We start from the raw sequence: 21,282 nt of genomic DNA, 5'->3' as shown, positions 1-21,282 counted from the left end.
TTTATAACTGTCTCTAATTGGCCATAGCAGAGAAAGTAACCTAAATTACAACATGGCAGTTCCTACTGTTTTACAGAATCTAAAACTTTACACTTATTTTGTCAATATTTAAACAGCTAATGAAACTTTAAAAAATACATTTACAAGTTATTCTAAGACTTATCTTTTCTATGTATGCATCATTCTATCTAGCATTTATTTAGTGTTTAATATCCCTTTAACTCACTACTTGTATTTTAAGCCATAATAGTGCACCCTGCACTATCCATTCAAAGAATAGGGCACGCTAAAAAATGTTGGGCGCTTTAATATTCTCTGGTAAACCTTTTTTTCCCCCCACTTGCTTACTATTCTTTGTGCAAGGTCGCACTAAGGGTAATGCATCATGCGCTCCACTTGTAATCTAGCCCATATGATTGTGTCACTAATATAAAAATGACATACTCTAATTATTAGAATCTATAACTTTAAAAGAATCTCACTTTAAATTTTGTTTCAATGCTCAGTTCACAATAAACCAGCTTTTTTTTTTTTGTAATAAAATAATAAACTTGTACAGAAACTAAATATGATCATTTAAATGTTGATGTTGCAATGCAGTGTTTGTAACTTAAATGTTAATAGTAAAATGAATCAAAATGATGACATAATTAATATGATGCGTCATGAATTAATATTGGTTAAGTTAAAAAATAGCATTCAAACATATTAGGCAAACTTAATCAATGTTAAATTAATTATCATGTGTGATCTACATTATTATTTTTCTTGTATGTATGAACTATATATATTTATACATATAAACATTAACACTAGATGGATTAATAAAACTCAGTGGAATTTTTTAGGGGGGTGTCACCAGCCTGTCACTATAGCAACAACTTCACCATCTTACACAATGCCTCTGCTGTCCTGCCCCAGACTGTGGCTGGGAGGAGCTTTCTAGTGCTGGTTATAAGCCTGTATCTCGGGCAGGCATTCCTGTCCGTGCCTGCTGCCGGTGAGATGCTTTCTGTTTATGTTGTGAGCACTATTGCGCTGCAGTTTCTGTGGCCTACACTACACCCTGTGGAATGCATAACAAGAACATATTATATTGGCATAGTGGAGGAAGCTTGGGATTATGCACCGTCAGGCAAAAATCTCATTACAGATCAGAATATAACAGATGACCAGTAAGTGCTACAGCTGCTACTAAATGCAGAAACATCTTTTCTTTCTTTTTTGTGTTTTAGTGCAAAGTGTGATAAGTTTCTGAAGTGTAGGACTGGACAAGTCATTGTGATTTTTTTTTATTTGCAGCAGTAAAGTTAGATTTTAAATCATGTAAACTGTTCAGGAAAGTTTTTACCTTTGCTTTAGAATTGATACCCCTTCATAATGCTGGTAATAACTGTTGTCAGTTCTGTACCCAAATACTATATTGGTTACAGGATCAAGTATCCTCCCAACAAAAAATGAAGAGTCTGAAATTTAAACTTGATTTTTTTTTTTTTTAATGACTACAAAGTACATGTAATATGTGTATTGGAAATATGCTACAGCAGCAGATAAGATAAATGTGCAACGTGTTAAAAGGTAGAATTATGAATCATAATCATATCATGTTCACTTCTCATTATCTTGGCATTTCTTTGCTGTCATTGATTAAGAGTTCACAAATGCACAATTTAATTATCAATCACTCATAATTAAAGGGACAGTATACACTCATTTTCATATAACTGCATGTAATAGCCACTACTATAAAGAATAAGATGCACAGATACTGATATAAAAATCCAGTATAAAACTGTTTAAAAACTTACTTAGAAGCTCTCAGTTTAGCTCTATTGAAAAGGTAGCTGGAAAGCCCACTGCAAGTGGGAAATAAGACCCTCCCCCCTCCCCCTTCTTTTGCATATGAAAAGACCCTTTACACAAACAGGAGCAAGCTGGAGAAGGTAGCTGACGGTATTCACATAAAACTTTGGGGCTTGGTTAGGAGTCTGAAAATCAGCAATGTTATTTAAAAATAAGCAAAACTATACATTTAATTTTTTAAAAAAACTTTATGGGCTTTATAAATAGATCATCTACAAAACATTTATGCAAAGAAAAAATGAGTGTATAATGTCCCTTTAATCTATTAGGTCACTCAGTTTACTATATATATATATATATATATATATACAGTATATATATATATATATATATATATATATATATATATATGTTCTAATTTACTCCTATTAGCAAATTTTCTTCATTCTCTTGGTATCTTTATTTGAAAAAGCAAGAATGTAAGTTAAGACTTTTGGTGAACAACCTGGGTTGTTCTTGCTGAATGGTGGATAAATTCACCCACCAATAAACAAGTGCTGTCCAAGGTCTGAACCAAAAATGGTCTTGCTCCTTAGCTTAGATGCTTTCTTTTTCAAATAAAGATAGCAAGAGAACAAATAAAAATTGATAATAGGAGCAAATTAGAAAGTTGCTTAAAAATTGCATGCTCTATCTGAATCACGAAAGAAAAAAATTTGGGTTCTGTGTCCCTTTAAGTCAAAACATGATTTTACCTGGATGCCATAGTTGTAGTTAGGAATCTACTTGTGTGAAAACATAGTGTCACATTTTATGTCATTTTCTACTGTATACAGGGACCCAAGGAAATTGTACTATAAAGGCAGAGGTTGAGAAATGTATGTGAAATTTCTGAGCCAGACCTAATAAATTAATTAATAAATGATTTTGTAAATGGCTATTGCTGAACATTTAGAACCGTTATGATCCACAGGTAAAACTGTAGGGGCCCATGCTAGCAGATTCCTGTGATTTGTCAAGCCCTTATATACAGAAGGTCAGCACAACAACACTGGTGAATAGAACATACAGTGTGTACCAAAGTTTGACAACTCCTGGGAAAATTTCCTTTCTGTTAACATTTTGGATTTTTCTTTATATATCTACATACAAAACCTTTCACTTAAATATAAATATTCTGCATAGCTCCTAGGTTTTGTATACATTTTTGCAGCACTATATACTTATGCTATGTGTTAATTAGCATACAATTAGTTGTTCTTTAAAAGGACATTAAACACCTCTTTGTTTTGTGTATAATTGTGCTTGCCCCGTGCTTGCTAGAGAAGCCATAAAGCAAATTATGTTACCAGCAAATGCTGCAAATGAATTAGCTCTTTTCGGCAGTTGCAGCATTCTGAAAATATAAGTTACACATTTAATTATTTTAGCCTTGCTAGGGCATGGCTCGTTAAACCACGGGTCGGAACACATTACTGGGACGCAACAACTTGTTTACTGGGTCGTGTGTATGTTGTATGAGAGTGTGTGTGTTATTACCTTTTACAACACTACACATTTCACAACAATCAGGAATAAAGTACGCACACATTTTAGTCACTTTGCCAAAAATTACGGCTATCATGTTGTATATCACTTCAGGCATTTTCAGACCAAGCATAAAAATAGGGTCTTGAAGGTATGTGGTATCATTGCACTGGGTCTTGGGAAAAAGTTTAAAGAACCCTGCTCTAGGGATCGTGGGACAGAGCACAAATTTTTACAAAAAAACAAGAGGTATTTGATGTCACTTTAATTTTATTATATTGCAATAGTAATGTCAGATCTGAAAAAAACTTCTATCCTTTGTACCATGCAAAAGGGACATTCAAATTCTTAAATAAGTAAGCAGATATTAAAGTCCCTGGGGTCCATTTATCATTGTGCAGACGGACATGATCCGCTATAGTGAACCATGTCCGCCACACATTGATAAATGCCGACAGCATACGCTGTCAGTATTTATCATTGCACCAGCAGTTCTTGTGAACTGCTGGTGCAATACCGCCCCCTGCAGATTCGCAGCCAATCGGCCGCTAGCAGAGGGTGTCAATCAACCCGATCGTATTCGATCGGGTTGATTTCTGTCCGCCTCCTCAGAGCAGGCGGACAGGTTATGGAGGTTTAGACCACTGCTTCATAACTTGAGTTTCTGGCGAGCCGTTCGGAGCTTGATAAATAGACCACCCTGCATTAATTAAAGTGATGGTAAACTCTCCACTTTATAAAATCAGATCTGGAATGTTTGTGATATTTTAGATGGAGTTTAATTCAAACCTTTAGCACACAGAAAATTGACTTCTGAAGTGGGCGGCGGAGTGTGGGGAATTTGAATTTAATATCAATATTAAAAAGTAAGTTATAGTGCAACTTCATTACAACTGATGATTTAAATTACATCTAAAATATCACTAACGTTTCAGATCTGATTTTAAAAAGGGGAGCCTGTCACTTTAAGTAAATCCTGCCGGCTGCATTAAAGTGATGGTAAATCCTAGCATTTAGGAAACGCTAGGATTTACAATTGTAACAAATAAAGGGGACTTTCATTCATGAAGTATAAAATACTTCATTCTGAAAGCCCCTTGCTGCGCTGAGCTGTAAGGCAGCCCACAGCAGAACGCAATTTGGCTGAGAGGTGACGTTTCCACCTCTTAGCCAATAGCAGTGCGGGAAATACAGCTTGGCGCCGCAAAACCTGGCGCCAAGCTGTATTTCCCGCACGGCTATTGGCTAAGAGGTGGAAACGTCACCTCTCAGCCAAATAGCGTTCTGCCCGTGGGCTGCCTTACAGCTCAGCGCAGCAAACGCTGCTAACAAATAAAGGGGCTTTCAGAATGAAGTATTTTATACTTCATAAATGAAAGTCCCCTTTATTTGTTACAATTGTAAATCCTAGCGTTTCCCAAACGCTAGGATTTACCATCACTTTAATTACCCTCAGAATGCTGGGTTTACCCAAGTATAAAGAGATGAATTGCAAGCATGCCTGCAGCCAATTTACAACAGATACAAATGTTTTGCACAGTTGTGCACATTTGTAGCGCAAGGGTAAATGCTGTAGGAAGTGGTGTCTTCGGCGTTTGTAGAAAAGCTATGCAACACTTTTAAGTAAGGAAACAATGTGTTTTTAATGAAAAAAAAAACTTGTATTTTCAACATTTACTTTAGTATTATAGGGACAGGTATGATCCTGCGAGGAAATGTTATACTTTTTAACAGCTTAAAGTAAAGGTAAATTTGAGTGTACTCGCTCAAGTCATAGGATATAATTTAAAAAAGGAGTGCGACTTTCATTCATGTAATCGCTAATTATCCTGATCTTCTTAGATTTTTACATTTTAATGCTGGAACGATAAGCGCCGTTCCTCCGCCCGTACGCTCAAGTTTACCTTCACTTTAAGGACAATTATGGTGATAAAATGAAATGCTCTGATTCCTTTTTTGGGTTGTGCGAACTGTGCTGCTAATTGGATCAGTCAGTTTCCGCTCAGGACCAGCGGTGCTCTGTGGGTCCTGAGTGGTACTTTGGCTATGTGTTTAATAACCCCATTTGTGAGGGTTAAACACATAGCTTTGCTGCATCTGACAAATTACAGCATTTCATTTTAACACTATAATGGTTCTTAACTATGGTGCTTGGCAAATCTTGGGAGTTGAGGAGCTATGGCTCCAAAAAAGTTACTTTTTTGCAAATATCTTTACCCAAATTCTTTCCTTGTCTGTGTGACATGGTTTTTACAGTTCTGCAGCCGGTGTTCTGTCAGATTTGGCTCCCTTGTTGGAATTTGCTACCTTCATGAGTGCATGCTCAGAATAACATAATCGCACTCCACATATGTTTGAAAAGAATGTGTGGAATGAGATTACGTAATTAAAAGCATGCGCACATGAACGTAGAGAATTTCGACTGACAGCCTGATTATCCTCCCTTTGATTATTAAATCTGCGTACACAGATATGTGCACTCCAAGGTAGCAAATATTGACGGTCTAACCATACAATTTACAACATTTGAACATCACATAATATGCACATTAAATTATATATATATATATATATATATATATATATATATATATATATATATATATATATAAGCAAAATGAGTCAGTTGCACTCTCACAAACAATTCTCCAAGGGCCAGGGTGCTAGAGTAGGTGATATGTAGTAGAATAGAAAACAGCACTCTCTGGACTTAAATTCAAACAGATAGTTTAATAGGTAACGTTTCGGGGAATGCTCCCCTTCATCAGACCCAGGGTCTATATATGAACACCAGTATAATAAGGATATAGCTGTATTTATATATAGCTCTCATTTTACCACTCTTTGTTTTATACCAATTCATAATTACAGTTATAGCATTAACCGCCCTGACTGCATACATTCCAATGACATATTACATATTGAACTTTATGTGAACTCTCTTTGAAAAGATAAATTACCACCAATACGTAACTAACTATGAGACATTAAAGTAAAAGTAAACTTAGTGGTTGTGCTCTGCAGATTTACACAATTAATATAAAAACAATAGGACTTTCATTCATCGTTTTGGTGTTACTAATCAATAAATACCGTTTTCGCCGCATTGAAATGAATATTTTTTTCCTTTTCAATTCAACCCGTTGGTGATGCGGCAATTTACTTCCTGGTCACGTTTTTCACATCTACCAATTGACTTTCTGGCCGATCGGCGGCCAGAAAGCTACGTCATACAGTGTTCTAACCCATTGCGCATGCGCCGAATCTAATATAAACCTGATTCTCTCCTTAGCGCGTTCACAATTCGCGCATGCGCACAGCTAATGCTCGTTTGGTGCCAAGTTCATTCAGTATTATTAGATCGCATGCGCATTTGGAGCCGGATCGGCGATTAGCGCATGCGCAATCCTTCCAGTTATTGTGAACGAGCATTTACACTACGTATAGAGCGGGTGTGACCGCTCTATACGTAATGAATAGAAAATACAGGAAGAGGAGGGTGGGAGGAGCAACTGCAATAACGGTATGGAAATAAATTATAAAAATATAAACAATAGTATTAAAGTAAAAAAAAAAAAAAACATAGCAAAAATGTTATATTACTTATATGTATTACATTTATGTGTGGCAATGGTGAAAAATTTACTTTCACTTTAAAAAATGTATTCCCACACAAATTGAAGAGACTACATTTTAATTGAAAAACGGGTATAGCTAATAATTTTAGATTTCATTACAAAAATGAGTTTTTATATTCATAGCTAGCTATAAATATAATAATAAAATATTATTTATGTTGTTTTTGAGAGACCCGGAATATCTCTCATTGACTTTCGATATGTAAGCAAGTTAATTTGTACACTACAATAAGAAAATGTCACGCTTTGATTTATTAGAACATGTAATTTTTAACACTAGCGAGGCCCCAGTTAAAGTTCTGCTTGGGTGCCGCAAAGCACTGGTGGGCCAAAGTGAATACTGCCAATTACCCAATCAGCAGCGGTTGTCACATGACACAGCTCTGTGACTATCACTGCTGTTAGTGTGACACATTTTTTTCATTGTTATGATTTTTTAAGCTTTCTATCAGTTACGTTATACTTGTGACTAGCAGTCAGCATGTGTATGACTTAGAACTGACTTGCCTTTGCGAGATCATGGCTTGCATTAGTCTACATTCATTTACAAATATCTCACTTGTCAATTTTTAAAGCACTAATCAGGAGTTTGCATTTTCCCGCTTCCAGCCGAGTCATTTCCAGACATGTAATCTTCCCACGGGAGGGATCAGCTGATGGAGTGAATGGGAATAACTACGGTGTAGGCTGAAAGAAATGCCCGTGGGGAATTTGTAATGTGCTGTTATGTACACACTGTTTACATAAACCATATGTGAGCAGAAGTACCCTGAAGCCACATGATGCTTTCCATCTTCACATGAGTATTTTCTTATTTCCCAACAAAAAAGTCTGCTTTTTTAAACATATAACATACTACGCTCATCTAATCTTAAAGGGACATCATATATATTTTGCTTTTTAAGAAATGTTCTATCTAAAAAAGATCATTTTAAAATGAATTACAGTTTCTTTTTTCATTTTATTTTATTGGATGTCCAATTGTTTTTATGCTTGTTGGGTAAATCCCTGGGTTTTTTTTTAGCATCAGCTTAACCTCAACCCTCTATTTTTATGCTAAAATGTAATTTACCTGTTAAATATTTTTCTATATACAATTCAGTGTTTCTCAACCTTTTTGTAGCAAGTACCCCTACAAGCATATCATTTTGTACCCTCAACTGCAACACATAAATATTATTTGATAAAAAAAATAAGATAATGCAAAAAAAAAAAAGGTATCAGACATAGTTTTCTATTTTTAGGAATTGATTTTAAATTCCAGTTTTAATTCATTCAAATGCAGCAGATTTTTGGAAATATTAGATGAACAAATAATAAAGAAATCATAACAAAACCACTTCCATTTTTAAAAGTACTGTATATAATGAGTGAAGTAATATTCCTGTTACCACGTTTCTGCATCTAACTTCATTACATACACAGCTCAGACTCACGTCATGTGGCACACTTGGGTACAGAACACTTTACCTGGCACATTACTTTATGATATTTCACTGTGGCCCTATATTTGGCACAAGATTTACCAGACACTTTCACCATAATATACACCTTACCTGGCACTTTCCTTGTGACACGTTTTATATCAGTGTTTATCAACTCCAGTCCTTGAATGTCTTTAACCGTCTGGATTCTAAAGGTTATCTACCTGAGTACAGGTGAGTTAGTCATAGTAAAAGAACAGTTGACCAGCCCATGCAAGGAATTAAAAAACACTGATATTTGTGATACATTCAGGGCTAGATTACAAGTTAGAAAAAAAAGCAGGCACAGGGCTTTTATACTGAGATACATACATATACTGTACATCTCTAATGTTGTTTATTTATGTATATATATATGTCTATGTTTACATATGCATTAATGTATTTATATGTGTAAAATAAGGAAAAGATAGAACTCCCTAAGAAGAGGAGAGCCGCAACCAACAACCCACCCCCTCACAGGGTAGTTCAGTATACCCTTGTCTGGCACAAACCTAAAAGGAATATAATTAGTTAAATCAGGTAAACACTTATGATATGCAACAATATATGCTTTAATATTGCTAATTACACTATGCCACCAGCAATCAAAACATTAAGCCCACAAAACAGCACTTAAGGGTACCCTTAAATTCTCAGGGAACTCCCTGTCAGTATCCAAATGATTAATTCACTTTTTCCTGGGTCACAATACCAACTTCAGCTTTTGCAATCAATTATGTAGAAAACCCTAGCGATCTTCAATGGACACCCCCACGGCTGCAATTTACACGACCAAAGTCAAGGATGGGTTAACAGTATACTGTGATGTTGATAGTCCATACTGGGATTGAACTGTTTACTGTCCGTAAAAAGCAACGCCTCTCTCAACATGGTTAGTAAAGCAGTACTGTCTGTTTATCTTACCTTCCTTTTGAGTGTTGTTATCATGTACGATATCCTTCACAGACTTACGTGGGGTCCCTGGTGCCACATCACTCTGCAGGTTAGTATTTTCATCCTCCGTTGTAGGGAGAAAGCTTGTTAAGGTATTGCGGTGCGTCCTATGGACTAATTGAGTAGCTGTCTGCTTTTATTTAGTATTTATATGTATAAATATATATTAGTTTAAAAAAACATCACATATATGTAGAAATATTTATTTATGAATAAATATAACATATTCCATTACGTAAAGAACATTGGAATATGAAATATTAATATATTCATGTTGGGTATGCGAATATTACAGTATGTGATCATGTTTGTGCATATTACAGTATGCAATCATGTTTGCGCATATTACAAACAAACATGTTAAAGAATATTGTAATATGAAATATTCATATTTTCATGTCAGGTTTGCGCTAATGAGAATATGTCATGGTGTTTGCGCGAGAGTGGGTGTTCAAGTTTTTTCTCCATTGACTTCTATGGGGGAATGCGACTTCAAGTGCGATTTAGGTTACCGTTTGAGAAAAAACAGTTTACTTTCAGCTTGTAATACGAGCACAGTCCGACTAGAGCAAAAATGAAAACCCTAGCAGAGTTTTGCTAAGGTGAAAACGCAAAATACCGCTCCACTTGTAATCTAGCCCTTAATGTTTATCATTATCAGAGCAGACAATAACAAAAGGGCAAGCCACTGAAAACCCATGGGCAATGCTTTAGACCCCCCCAGGTGTACATTTACCACATGTTGAGAATTAATGATATTCATGACAGAAGCCCCGGCCAGCCCTAAAATAGGAGGGGCAAAAAGCGTCATCCTGGCAATTGTTTGGCACATGTGGTGGAGCGGTAGTATGTGACGGAACTACCTTGCTATTTGTCCAGATCAGCGGCCGCAATAAGTGAATTGAGAACCGGATAAGCACTCACCTTGGAGAGATGGATCATCTGTTGGTGAGCAAGCGTTATGAGGATCAGCTTTATAGCAGGCAGTAGTTGCTATGAGAGGGAAGTCATACCTTACCTGCTTCTGTGATTGAGGCTTGCGGTAGCCCTGAAGAGGTTTGTGCTGTTGGCTATCCTACCCTCTGTAAGCACGCCTGAATATCCTGTGGTTAACGTTTTAAAACCGGAATCATAACCACTTCTCTGTGTATTTCACTGTTAATAACTGTCCACAAACTGGAAAGAGGATATATGTTTGGGAGCGTGCTTTTGCACTCATGTGCTCCTATTAATTCCTAGGCATCCGCGGACTAAAATCAGCCCGATCGAATACGATCAGGTTGATTGACACCCCCTGCTAGCGGCCGATTGAACGCGAATCTGCAGGGGGCGGCATTGAACCAGCAGTTCACAAGAACTGCTGGTGCAATGATAAATGCTGACAACGTATGCTATCAGCATTTATCGATGTGCAGCGGACATGATACACTACATCATATCATGTCCGCTCGCACATTAATAAATATACCCCTTGGTCACTCTTTAGCAGTTAAGGATTTTGTTAACTGCTCTTTTCTTTCATGTAATTGGCAAGAGTCCATGAGCTAGTGACGTATGGGATATACAATCCTACCAGGAGGGGCAAAGTTTCCCAAACCTCAAAATGCCTACAAATATACCCCTCACCACACCCTCAATTCAGTTTTACAAACTTTGCCTCCTATGGAGGTGGTGAAGTAAGTTTGTGCTAAGATATCTACGTTGACATGCGCTTCTCAGCTTTTTTGAAGCCCGATTCCTCTCAGAGTACAGCGAATGTCAGAGGGACGTGAAGAGAGTATCACCTATTGAATGCAATGATTTTCCTAACGGGGGTCTATTTCATAGGTTCTCTGTTATCGGTCGTAGAGATTCATCTCCTACCTCCCTTTTCAGATCGACGATATACTCTCATATACCATTACCTCTATTGATAACTGTTTCAGTACTGGTTTGGCTATCTGCTATATGTGGATGGGTGTCTTTTTTGGTAAGTATGTTTTTTATTACTTAAGACACCCCAGCTATGGTCTGGCACTTTATGCATTTATATAAAGTTCTAAATATATGTATTGTACTTATATTTGCCATGAGTCAGGTTCATGTATTTCCTTGTGCAGACTGTCAGTTTCATATTTGGGAAATAAACATAGTCTTTTTTTCAAATTGACTACTTTTTTCTTACAAATTGTGGGCAGCATTAGGCCCGCGGGTGCGCCAAATGCTAGACTTTATTTATTTTTATTGGCGCGAAAAGTACTTCCGTTGATGCAAGTTCGTCATTTCCGGCGTTGTAGTTGACGCAGAAGCCTTACACACAGTTGCGTCGTTAGTTACGCAAGTGTGTCATTTCCGGATATTGTTGGCGCCAAAATTTTTTTCTTACGTTGTGCGTCATACTTGGCGCCAAATTTTTCATTAGTTTTAGACCCCATTGCTTTTTTGCCTCTTGCCTTTTTCTATGTCAGAGGGCTATGCTGTTTGCATTTTTTCCCATTCCTGAAACTGTCATATAAGGAAATTGATAATTTTGCTTTATATGTTGTTTTTTTCTTTTACATTTTGCAAGATGTCTCAATCTGATCCTGCCTCAGAAGTATCTGTTGGAACTTTGCTGCCTGACATTGGTTCTACCAAAGCTAAGTGCATTTGTTGTAAGATTGTGGAAATTATATCTCCGAATGTCATTTGTAATAGTTGTCATGATAAACTTTTACATGCAGAGAATGTATCCATCAGTAACAGTGCATTGCCAGTTGCAGTTCCTTCAACTTCTAATGTACATGATATATCTATGAATTTTAAAGAATTTGTTACTGATTCTATTCAGAAGGCTTTGTCTGCATTCTTCTAATAAATGTAAAAGGTCTTTTAAAACTTCTCATAAAGTTGATGAAATTTCAAATGACCGACAACATAATGATTTATCCTCCTCTGATGAGGATCTATCTGATTTAGAAGATCCCTCCTCAGATATTGACACTGACAAATCTACTTATTTGTTTAAAATAGAGTATATTCGTTCTTTGTTAAAAGAAGTGTTAATTACTTTGGATATTGAGGAAGCTAGTCCTCTTGACATTAAGACTAGTAAATGTTTAAATGCTGTTTTTAAACCTCCTGTGGTTACTCCAGAGGTTTTTCCTATTCCTGATGCTATTTCTGATATTTCTATTTCTAAAGAATGGAATAAGCCAGGTACTCCTTTTATTCCTTCTTGAAGGTTTACAAAATTGTATCCTTTACCAGCAATTTCTATAGAGTTTTGGGAAAAGATTCCCAAAGTTGATGGGGCTATTTCTACTCTTGCTAAACGTACCACTATTCTTATGGAAGATAGTACTTCTTTTAAAGATCCTTTAGATAGGAAACTTGAATCCTGAGGAAAGCCTATTTATATTCAGGTCATCTTCTCAGGCCTGCATTTTCTTTGGCTTTTTTGGTTGGAGAATTTAGCGCAACAAGAATTGGATTCTGACATATCTAGCATTGTTCGCTTACTGCAACATGCTAATCATTTTCTTTGTGATGTCATTTTTAATATTATCAAAATTGATGTTAGATCCATGTCTTTAGCTATTTTAGCTAGAAGAGCTTTATGGCTTAAATCTTGGAATGCTGATATGACATCTAAGTCTAGATTATTATCTCTTTCTTTCCAAGGTAATAATTTATTTGGTTCTCAGTTGGATTCTATTATTTCAAATGTTACTGGAGGAAAGGGGATTTTTCTGCCTCAGGATAAAAAACCTAAGGGTAAATCTAAGGCTTCTAACCGTTTTCGTTCCTTTCAGCAAAATAAGGAACAAAAATATAATCCTTCCCCCAAGGAATCTGTTTCCAATTGGAAGCCTTCCTCAAATTGGAATAAATCCAAGCTTTTTAAAATAACAAAGTCAGCCCCTAAGTCTGCATAAAGGTGCGACCCTCATTCCAGCTCAGCTGGTAGGGGGCAGATTAAGGTGGTTTTTCAATGATTTTTAGATAAATTCTGTCCAAAATCAATGGATTCAGAGCATTGTCTCTCAAGGGTATCGAATAGGATTCAGAGTAAGACCTCCTGTGAGAAGATTTTTTCTCTCACATATCCCAGCAAATCCAGTAAAAGCTCAGGCTTTCCTGAAGTGTGTTTCAGACCTGGAGTCTTCAGGGGTAAACATGCCGGTTCCTTTTTAGGAACAAGGTCTAGGGTTTTATTCAAATCTATTCATTGTCCCAAAGAAGGAAAATTCATTCAGACCAATTCTGGATCTGAAAATGTTGAATCATTATGTAAGAGTACCAACTTTCAAGATGGTGACTATAAGGACTATTCTGCCTTTTGTTCAGCAAGGACATTATATGTCTACAATAGACTTGCAGGATGCATACCTTCATATTCCGATTCATCCAGAACATTATCAGTTCCTGAGATTCTCTTTTCTAGACAAGCATTACCAATTTGTTGCTCTTCCATTTGGCCTAGCAACAGCTCCAAGAATCTTTTCAAAGGTTCTAGTTGCCATATTCTCTGTAATCAGAGAGCAGGGTATTGCGGTGTTTCCTTATTTGGACGATATCTTGGTGTAGCGGGTCCCGGTACCCCAGACTGGGTACACCTGCTAAAGTCAGCTTCCTCCCACCAAACGCCAACCCATGAACCTCCACTGGATACCTGCCGCTATTAGAATAACGGCCGCTGCTAGTTGTTATAGCTACCCCCAAGAACATTAGCCAAGACTGAATGCTTGAGGGTCAAAATAGGAACTGCTTTATTGCACAGAAAACACAGCTTTTATACATTTACAACAAAATGGTGTAGTCACTACATAATCAAATAGAAACAAATATTATACAATGAGACAAACATCAGACAAAGGTTAGTTAAACAAGATTCTAATCACATCCTGACTTACAAAAGGACAATAGATGATTCACACAATGACACTTTACACCAAGACTAGATATGCAGACACATAACAGCAGGAGGTTGCAATAAGCTCAAACATTCTGAATCTAAGGGGGGGGGGGGGTTTGCAGCAGACAATGCTGGATTGGACTGTCACCTTATACTCCAACAAAACACAGGAATCTTCAAGGCCCTTCAGTTCTTAGAGTCTCTGGGAATTCGTGGAAACGGGGTAAACCTGAATCCAGGGTAAAAGTACCCCGAATGTACCCTGGACACCCGCCTCCCAAATCATAGAATCCCCTCAAGTTCCTGGGTCCATAGTCGGTGGGGAGGAGGCCGGCCTGCATTCCTCTTCAAGTACAAATGTAACAGAAGCTTCCATTACATTTCTTCCCCCCCTGGGGTAGACTAACCAGGTACCAGACCACCCACTGGTTTGTACCTGTGTTAGTCGGATGGCCCAGCCCAAAACTTTCTTCCATTTTTGTTTTTGGCCACTGCCACTGGGGAGTGAGAATGCTGATCTCCTTTTTCTGGAACACGCTAAGCTGCTGGGGAGAGAGGTTGGCTGCCTCCTCTCCCTGGTCCCTGCTTTGTTGCTGGGGAGAGAGGCTAGCTACCTCCTCTCCCTGGAACAGGTTCTGCTGCTGGGGAGAGAGGTCGGCTACCTCCTCTCCCTGGAACTGGCTCTGCCGCTGTGGAGAGAGGAAGGCTACCTCTTCTCCCTGGCACTGGTTATGCCGCTGGGGAGAGAGGTCGGCTACCTCCTCTCCCTGGAACTGACTCTCCTGCTGTGGGGAGCGGCTGGCTACATCCTCTCCCTGGAAACCGCTCTGCTGTTGGGGAAATAGGTCAGCAACCTCCTCTTCCTGGAACTGACTCTGCTGCTCTGGAGAGAGGTCGGCTACCTCCTCTCCCTGGAACTGGTTCTGCCGCTGGGGAGAGAGGTCAACTACCTCCTCTCCCTGGAACTGACTCTGCTGCTGTGGAGAGAGCTCAGCTACCTCCTCTCCCTGGAACTGGTTCTGCCGCTGGGGAGAGAGGTCAGCTACCTCCTCTCTCTGGAACTGACTCTGCTGCTGTGGAGAGAGGTCGGCTACCTCCTCTCCCTGGAACTGGTTCCGCCTCTGGGGAGAGAGGTTGGCTACCTCCTCTCCCTGAAAACTGCTCTGTCACTGTGGAGAGAGGTTAGCTACCTCCTCTCCCTGGAAACCGCTCTGCTGCTGGCGAGATAGGTCAGCTACCTCCTCTCCCTGGAACTGACTCTGCTGCTGTGGAGAGAGGTTGGCTACCTCCTCTCCCTGGCTTCCCAGAGCTGCTGCAGGTGCTGGGCAGAGGCCAGGGGTGCTCTGCCCTGTGGCCATCTCTTCTGCTGGAGGCTCACCGGTCTGTCCCTCCTCAGAGGAAAAGTCTATTAAATTATCAATCTCTGGAGCCTGTAGCTGTGTAGAGAAATCGACTACCTACTCTCCCTGGGACTCCAGAGATATCACAGGTGCTGGACAGAGGCCATTGGTGCCCTGCCCTGTTGCCAGCACTTCTACTAGTGTGGCAAGCTCAGGGCTAGGCTGCTGATCATGGTATAGCAGCTCATGGTAGCTCATTACCGGTTGCCACTCCTCTGAGGAAAAGTCCAATAAATCTGTGATCGCTGCTCCATAGCCCTCTTCAGGCTCTGAGGCATGCTGCTGAATGAGATCTAACAGCCTTTTATATGCCTTTTCTAGCTCCCACTTGTGGGCAGCTAGGTAATAAAGATCGTCTCTCAGTCCGGGTACTTTTGTAAGGTTCAGCCTCAGCTCTCTGTGTTCCAGTAAGTCCTCCTGACGCCACTCTGCTGTACTCCTGCAGTGGGGGTCCTGTGTGAGACTTTCAAATAGCAGTCCTGGGCCACCGTAGTCATAGCCCTCTGTAGGATCATCCGTCTCCATCTCCGGACACACCTGGGCCACATACCACCGCAGTGCCCGGTACCCTTCATCCACCTCCATCTCTGTCTGGACCAATCCATCCAATTTGGCCATCCATTCCTCCCGGGGCTGCTTTCCCAGGAATGGCATTCGTAGATCCATCTTGAGCCAGTATTGCTGCTTTGGAGTAGGAAGGGACTTTCCCTGGTAGTCTTGTTCGAACTAGAGAGCCTCGTGCCAGAGTTTCCGTCTAACTATATCCTTCCAGGCCAGTTTGCCCTCTGCCAAGACAGGACCATCAAACTGGGCCTGCACTGCCTGCAATCTCCACTGGAATTCAGCCTCCATTTCCATTGAGGTCCCACCGGTAGTTTGGAACTGCTCCGTAAGGAGGAAGCAGATCCCACCGCTGCCAGCCAATTGTAGCGGGTCTCGGTACCCCAGACTGGGTATACCCGCTAAAGTCAGCTTCCTCCCACCAAACGCCAACCCATGAACCTCCACTGGATACCTGCCGCTATTAGAATAACGGCCGCTGCTAGTTGCTATAGCTACCCCCAAGAACATTAGCCAAGACTGAATGCTTGAGGGTCAAAATAGGAACTGCTTTATTGCACAGAAAACACAGCTTTTATACATTTACAACAAAATGGGGTAGTCGCCACATAATCAAATAGAAACAAATATTATACAATGAGACAAACATCAGACAAAGGTTAGTTAAACAAGATTCTAATCACATCCTGACTTACAAAAGGACAATAGATGATTCACACAATGACACTTTACACCAAGACTAACCCGCCTCCCAAATCATAGAATCCCCTCAAGTTCCTGGGTCCATCGTCGGTGGGGAGGAGGCCGGCCTGCATTCCTCTCCAAGTACAAATGTAACAGAAGCTTCCGTTACACTTGGTACTAGCTCAGTCTTTACGTTCTGCAGAATCTCACTCGAATCAACTAGTGTTGTTTCTTCAAAAACATGGTTGGAGGATTAATTTACCAAAAAGTTTCTTGATTCCTCAGACAAGGGTCACCTTTTTAGGTTTCCAGATAGATTCAGTGTCTATGTCTCTGTCTCTAACAGACAAGAGACGTTTGAAATTGGTTGCAGCTTGTCGGCACCTTCAGTCTCAGTCATTCCCTTCAGTGGTTATGTGCCTGGAAGTTTTAGGCCTCATGACTGCAGCATCGGACGCGATTCCTTTTGCTTGTTTTCACATGAGACCTCTCTAGCTTTGTATGCTGAATAAATGGTGCAGGGATTATACAAAGATATCACAGTTAATATCCTTAAATACCAATGTTCGACACACTCTGACGTGGTGGTTAAATCACCAGCGTTTAGTTCAAGGGGCTTCCTTTGTTCGGCCAACCTGGACTGTGATCACTACAGACGCAAGTCTTTCAGGTTGGGGAGCTGTTTGGGGATCTCTGACAGCACAAGAGGTTTGGAAATCTCAAGAGGCGAGATTACCAATCAATATTTTAGAACTCCGTGCAATTCTCAGAGCTCTTCAGTTTTGGCCTCTGTTGAAGACAGAACCATTCATTTGCTTTCAGACAGACAATATCACAACTGTGGCATATGTCAATCATCAGGGTGGGACTCACAGTCAAGCTATGAAAGAAGTATCTTGGATACTTGCTTGGGTGGAATCCAGCTCCTGTCTAATCTCTGCGGTGCATATCCCAGGTGTAGACATTTGGGAGGCGGATTATCTCAGCCGTCAGATTTTACATCCAGGGGAGTGGTCTCTCCATCCAGATGTGTTTTCTCAGATTGTTCAGATGTGGGGTCTTCCAGAAATAGATCTCATGGCCTCTCATCTAAACAAGAAACTTCCCAGATACCTGTCCAGGTCCAGGGATATTCAGGCGGAAGCAGTGGATGCGCTGACACTTCCTTGGTGTTATCATCCTGCTTACATTTTCCCGCCTCTAGTTCTTCTTCCAAGAGTGATATCCAAAATCATCATGGAACAATTGTTTGTGTTGCTGGTGGCTCCAGCATGGCCACACAGGTTTTGGTATGCAGATCTTGTTCGGATGTCCAGTTGCCAACCTTGGCCACTTCCGTTAAGGCCGGACCTACTGTCTCAAGGTCCGTTTTTCCATCAGGATCTCAAATCATTAAATTTGAAGGTATGGAAATTGAACGGTTAGTACTAAGTCATAGAGGTTTCTCTAACTCAGTGATTAATACTATGTTACAAGCTCGTAAATCTGTCTCTAGAAAGATTTATTATCGAATTTGGAAGATCTACATTTCATGGTGTTCTTTTCATAAATTCTCTTGGCCTTCTTTTAGAATTCCTAGAATTTTACAGTTTCTTCAGGATGGTTTGGATAAGGGGTTGTCTGCAAGTTCCTTGAAGGGACAAATCTCTGCTCTTTCAGTTTTATTTCACAGAAAGATTGCTAAACTTCCTGATATTCACTGTTTTGTATAGGCTTTAGTTCGTATTAAGCCCGTCATTAAATCAATTTCTCCTCCTTGGAGTCTTAATTTGGTTTTGAAGGTGTTACAGGCTCCTCCGTTTGAGCCTATGCATTCTTTGGACATTAAACTACTTTCTTGGAAAGTGTTGTTCCTTTTGGCCATCTCTTCTGCTAGACAAGTTTCTGAGCTATCTGCTCTTTCTTGTGAATCTCCTTTTCTGATTTTTCATCAAGATAAGGCGGTTTTGCGGACTTCATTTAAATTTTTACCTAAAGTTGTGAATTCTAACAACATTAGAAGAGAAATTGTTGTCTCTTCTTTGTGTCCTAATCCTAAGAATTCTTTGGAAAAATCCTTACATTCTTTGGATGTGAGAGCTTTGAAATATTATGTTGAAGCTACTAAAGATTTCAGGAAAACTTCTAGTCTGTTATATTTTCTGGTCCTAGAAAAGGTCAGAAGGCCTCTGCTATTTCCTTGGCTTCTTGGTTAAAGCTTTTAATTCATCAAGCTTATTTGGAGTCGGGTCAGGCCCCGCCTCAGAGAATTACAGCTCATTCTACTAGATCAGTCTCCACTTTGTGGGCTTTTAAGAATGAAACGTCAGTTGATCAGATTTGCAAAGCAGCAACTTGGTCCTCTTTGCATACATTTACTAAATTCTACCATGTTGATGTATTTGCTTCTTCTGAAGCAGTCTTTGGTAGAAAAGTTCTTCAGTTTGATTCTTCTGCTGATGTTTTAAGTTTTTCTTTTCATTATGAGAATAACTTTTATTTTGGGTTGTGGATTATTTTTTCTGCGGAACATTGCTGTTATTTATTTTTATCCCTCCCTCTCTAGTGACTCTTGAGTGGAGTTCCACATCTTGGGTATTGATATCCCATACGTCACTAGCTCATGGACTCTTGCCAATTACATGAAAGAAAACATAATTTATGTAAGAATTTGTTAAATAAGTATGCAAAGAAGCATACAATAGGGTGCGCTAGAATTGTTATTTATCAACCCAAAAAATGAAAATGAAAACAAATGTGTTTGGAAACAAACTAGTCTAATTACACAATGACTGGTGAAATATATATAATGTTAGATAAATGAAAAAATATGCAAAAAAAAGGGATAAAACCTAAAAGTACATATGGTAATGTAAAAGTGCACTGGTATTTTTGGTGCTAAGTAAACACAAAATATCCAATAAACTGTAGAATATTGTGACCACGAAGTGCTAACTAAACTGTATCCAACTAATAAAGAGGTATATATAGTAAGTTCTCTCTTTAGGCAATACATTTCTAATGCTATGGTATTATTAATATATATAAACGTATAAAAACAATAGAATTAGATAAATCCAAGTAGCCAAAAAAAAGAAAAAAACAATTAAATAAAAAGTCTGAAGTCAGAGTAAAACAAGAAAAAAAAAAAAAAAAATCTTTAAAAAAACGTTCTGTAAAAAAAGCTGCCAATTTTGTCAATATTGGCAAGAGTATTATAAAGTAGTGTAGTCACTGAACCATTCTATAGGGTTAAGGCTGCTCCTCTCCAAGACCGGTGGTGAGTCGGATGATCTAGAATATGAAAACAGGAAAGAGAGAGCACCTAATAGTGTGATATCGTACTGGCAAATCAGGAGCAGAGAAATAACAGCAACATTAGAAAGGTACTCACAAACGAGTTGGCACTCACAAGTAGTGCATACGAGCAGGCTGACCTTTAACAGCAGTCAGTACGCTGGGGGATCTATCCTGTATGTTATCCACCTAGGACGGGTGTTCAGCTGTTCGTGAATGCTGCAATAGAGGGGATTCCTCTGCACACAGCGTGTGTGCGTTGATTAGACGTCTATGGTCCAATTGCTCAGCTTGGCAAGTAAACAGACTCTTTAAACCCCAATAGCGTGTGTGAGTCGTTTCCGTGTTTGTAACAAACAGTTCGTGTAGCTTCAGAATAGCACCGAAATTAAACCAAAAAGCTAATAATAATGAGAACGTGATGGTTTAAAATAGTGACAGCAGGATCAGATGTATTGGAATTAAAAATTAACATTTATTAGGAGCAATACAACGCGTTTCTCGCCGTTATGCTCTTTGGCCGTTTCATCAGGTAATATGACAGGTATAGCCATGAACTGGGCTTTAAAAATACCCTGAACACTCATGATTGGGTGGAGCAACCACCAATAAAATAACACAATACATCTGTTACAAAGTATGTCAAATAAAAACAAAATGTTAAGCTGTCATGTATGAAAAACAAAGTATAAATGGTTAAAACATAATTTGTATATAAAAAACATATGGTTAAAAACAAATGAGCAATGAATATAATAAAAGGAAGAATTCTAAACATAAAAAATGTAAAATATATATATGTGTGTGACGATACACTTGGTGGCAACAATTTGATCTAGTGGCGTAAAAGACTAATACTGGAAAAATAGCGGGACTGGAAATCTATATAGTATACACTGAACAACTATTAGGTTAAAAATATATTGTATTAGGTAAAAAATACTCAACGATTGTGATAGCTATAATTCAATGAAGAATAAAAGATAATAATAAAAAGTGAAAATGAGCGGCAAAATAGTTCTCCAGATCTGAAAAAATATAATATGGAAAAAGTATATGTGTAAAATATCGGAACGTTTAAACGGGCAAAAAGAATT

General features: G+C 38.8%; 1 protein-coding gene across 1 annotated transcript in view; it reads left to right on the top strand.

Annotated features, from left to right (window-relative positions):
• Positions 1-997: 997 nt before the first annotated feature.
• The window catches only part of HEPHL1 (hephaestin like 1), a 387,436-nt gene continuing 367,151 nt past the window's right edge, over positions 998-21,282 (top strand). The window contains exon 1 of the mRNA XM_053708616.1: positions 998-1,175. Coding sequence (XP_053564591.1) covers positions 1,006-1,175 — 170 coding nt within the window. The 5' untranslated portion in view covers positions 998-1,005. The remainder of the gene's footprint in view (positions 1,176-21,282) is intronic.

Source organism: Bombina bombina, chromosome 3 (genome assembly GCF_027579735.1).
Source record: "Bombina bombina isolate aBomBom1 chromosome 3, aBomBom1.pri, whole genome shotgun sequence".
Classification (NCBI taxonomy): Eukaryota; Metazoa; Chordata; class Amphibia; order Anura; family Bombinatoridae; genus Bombina; species Bombina bombina.
Note: the sequence above shows the minus strand (reverse complement) of the source record. Positions and strands in the feature narration are given on the sequence as shown.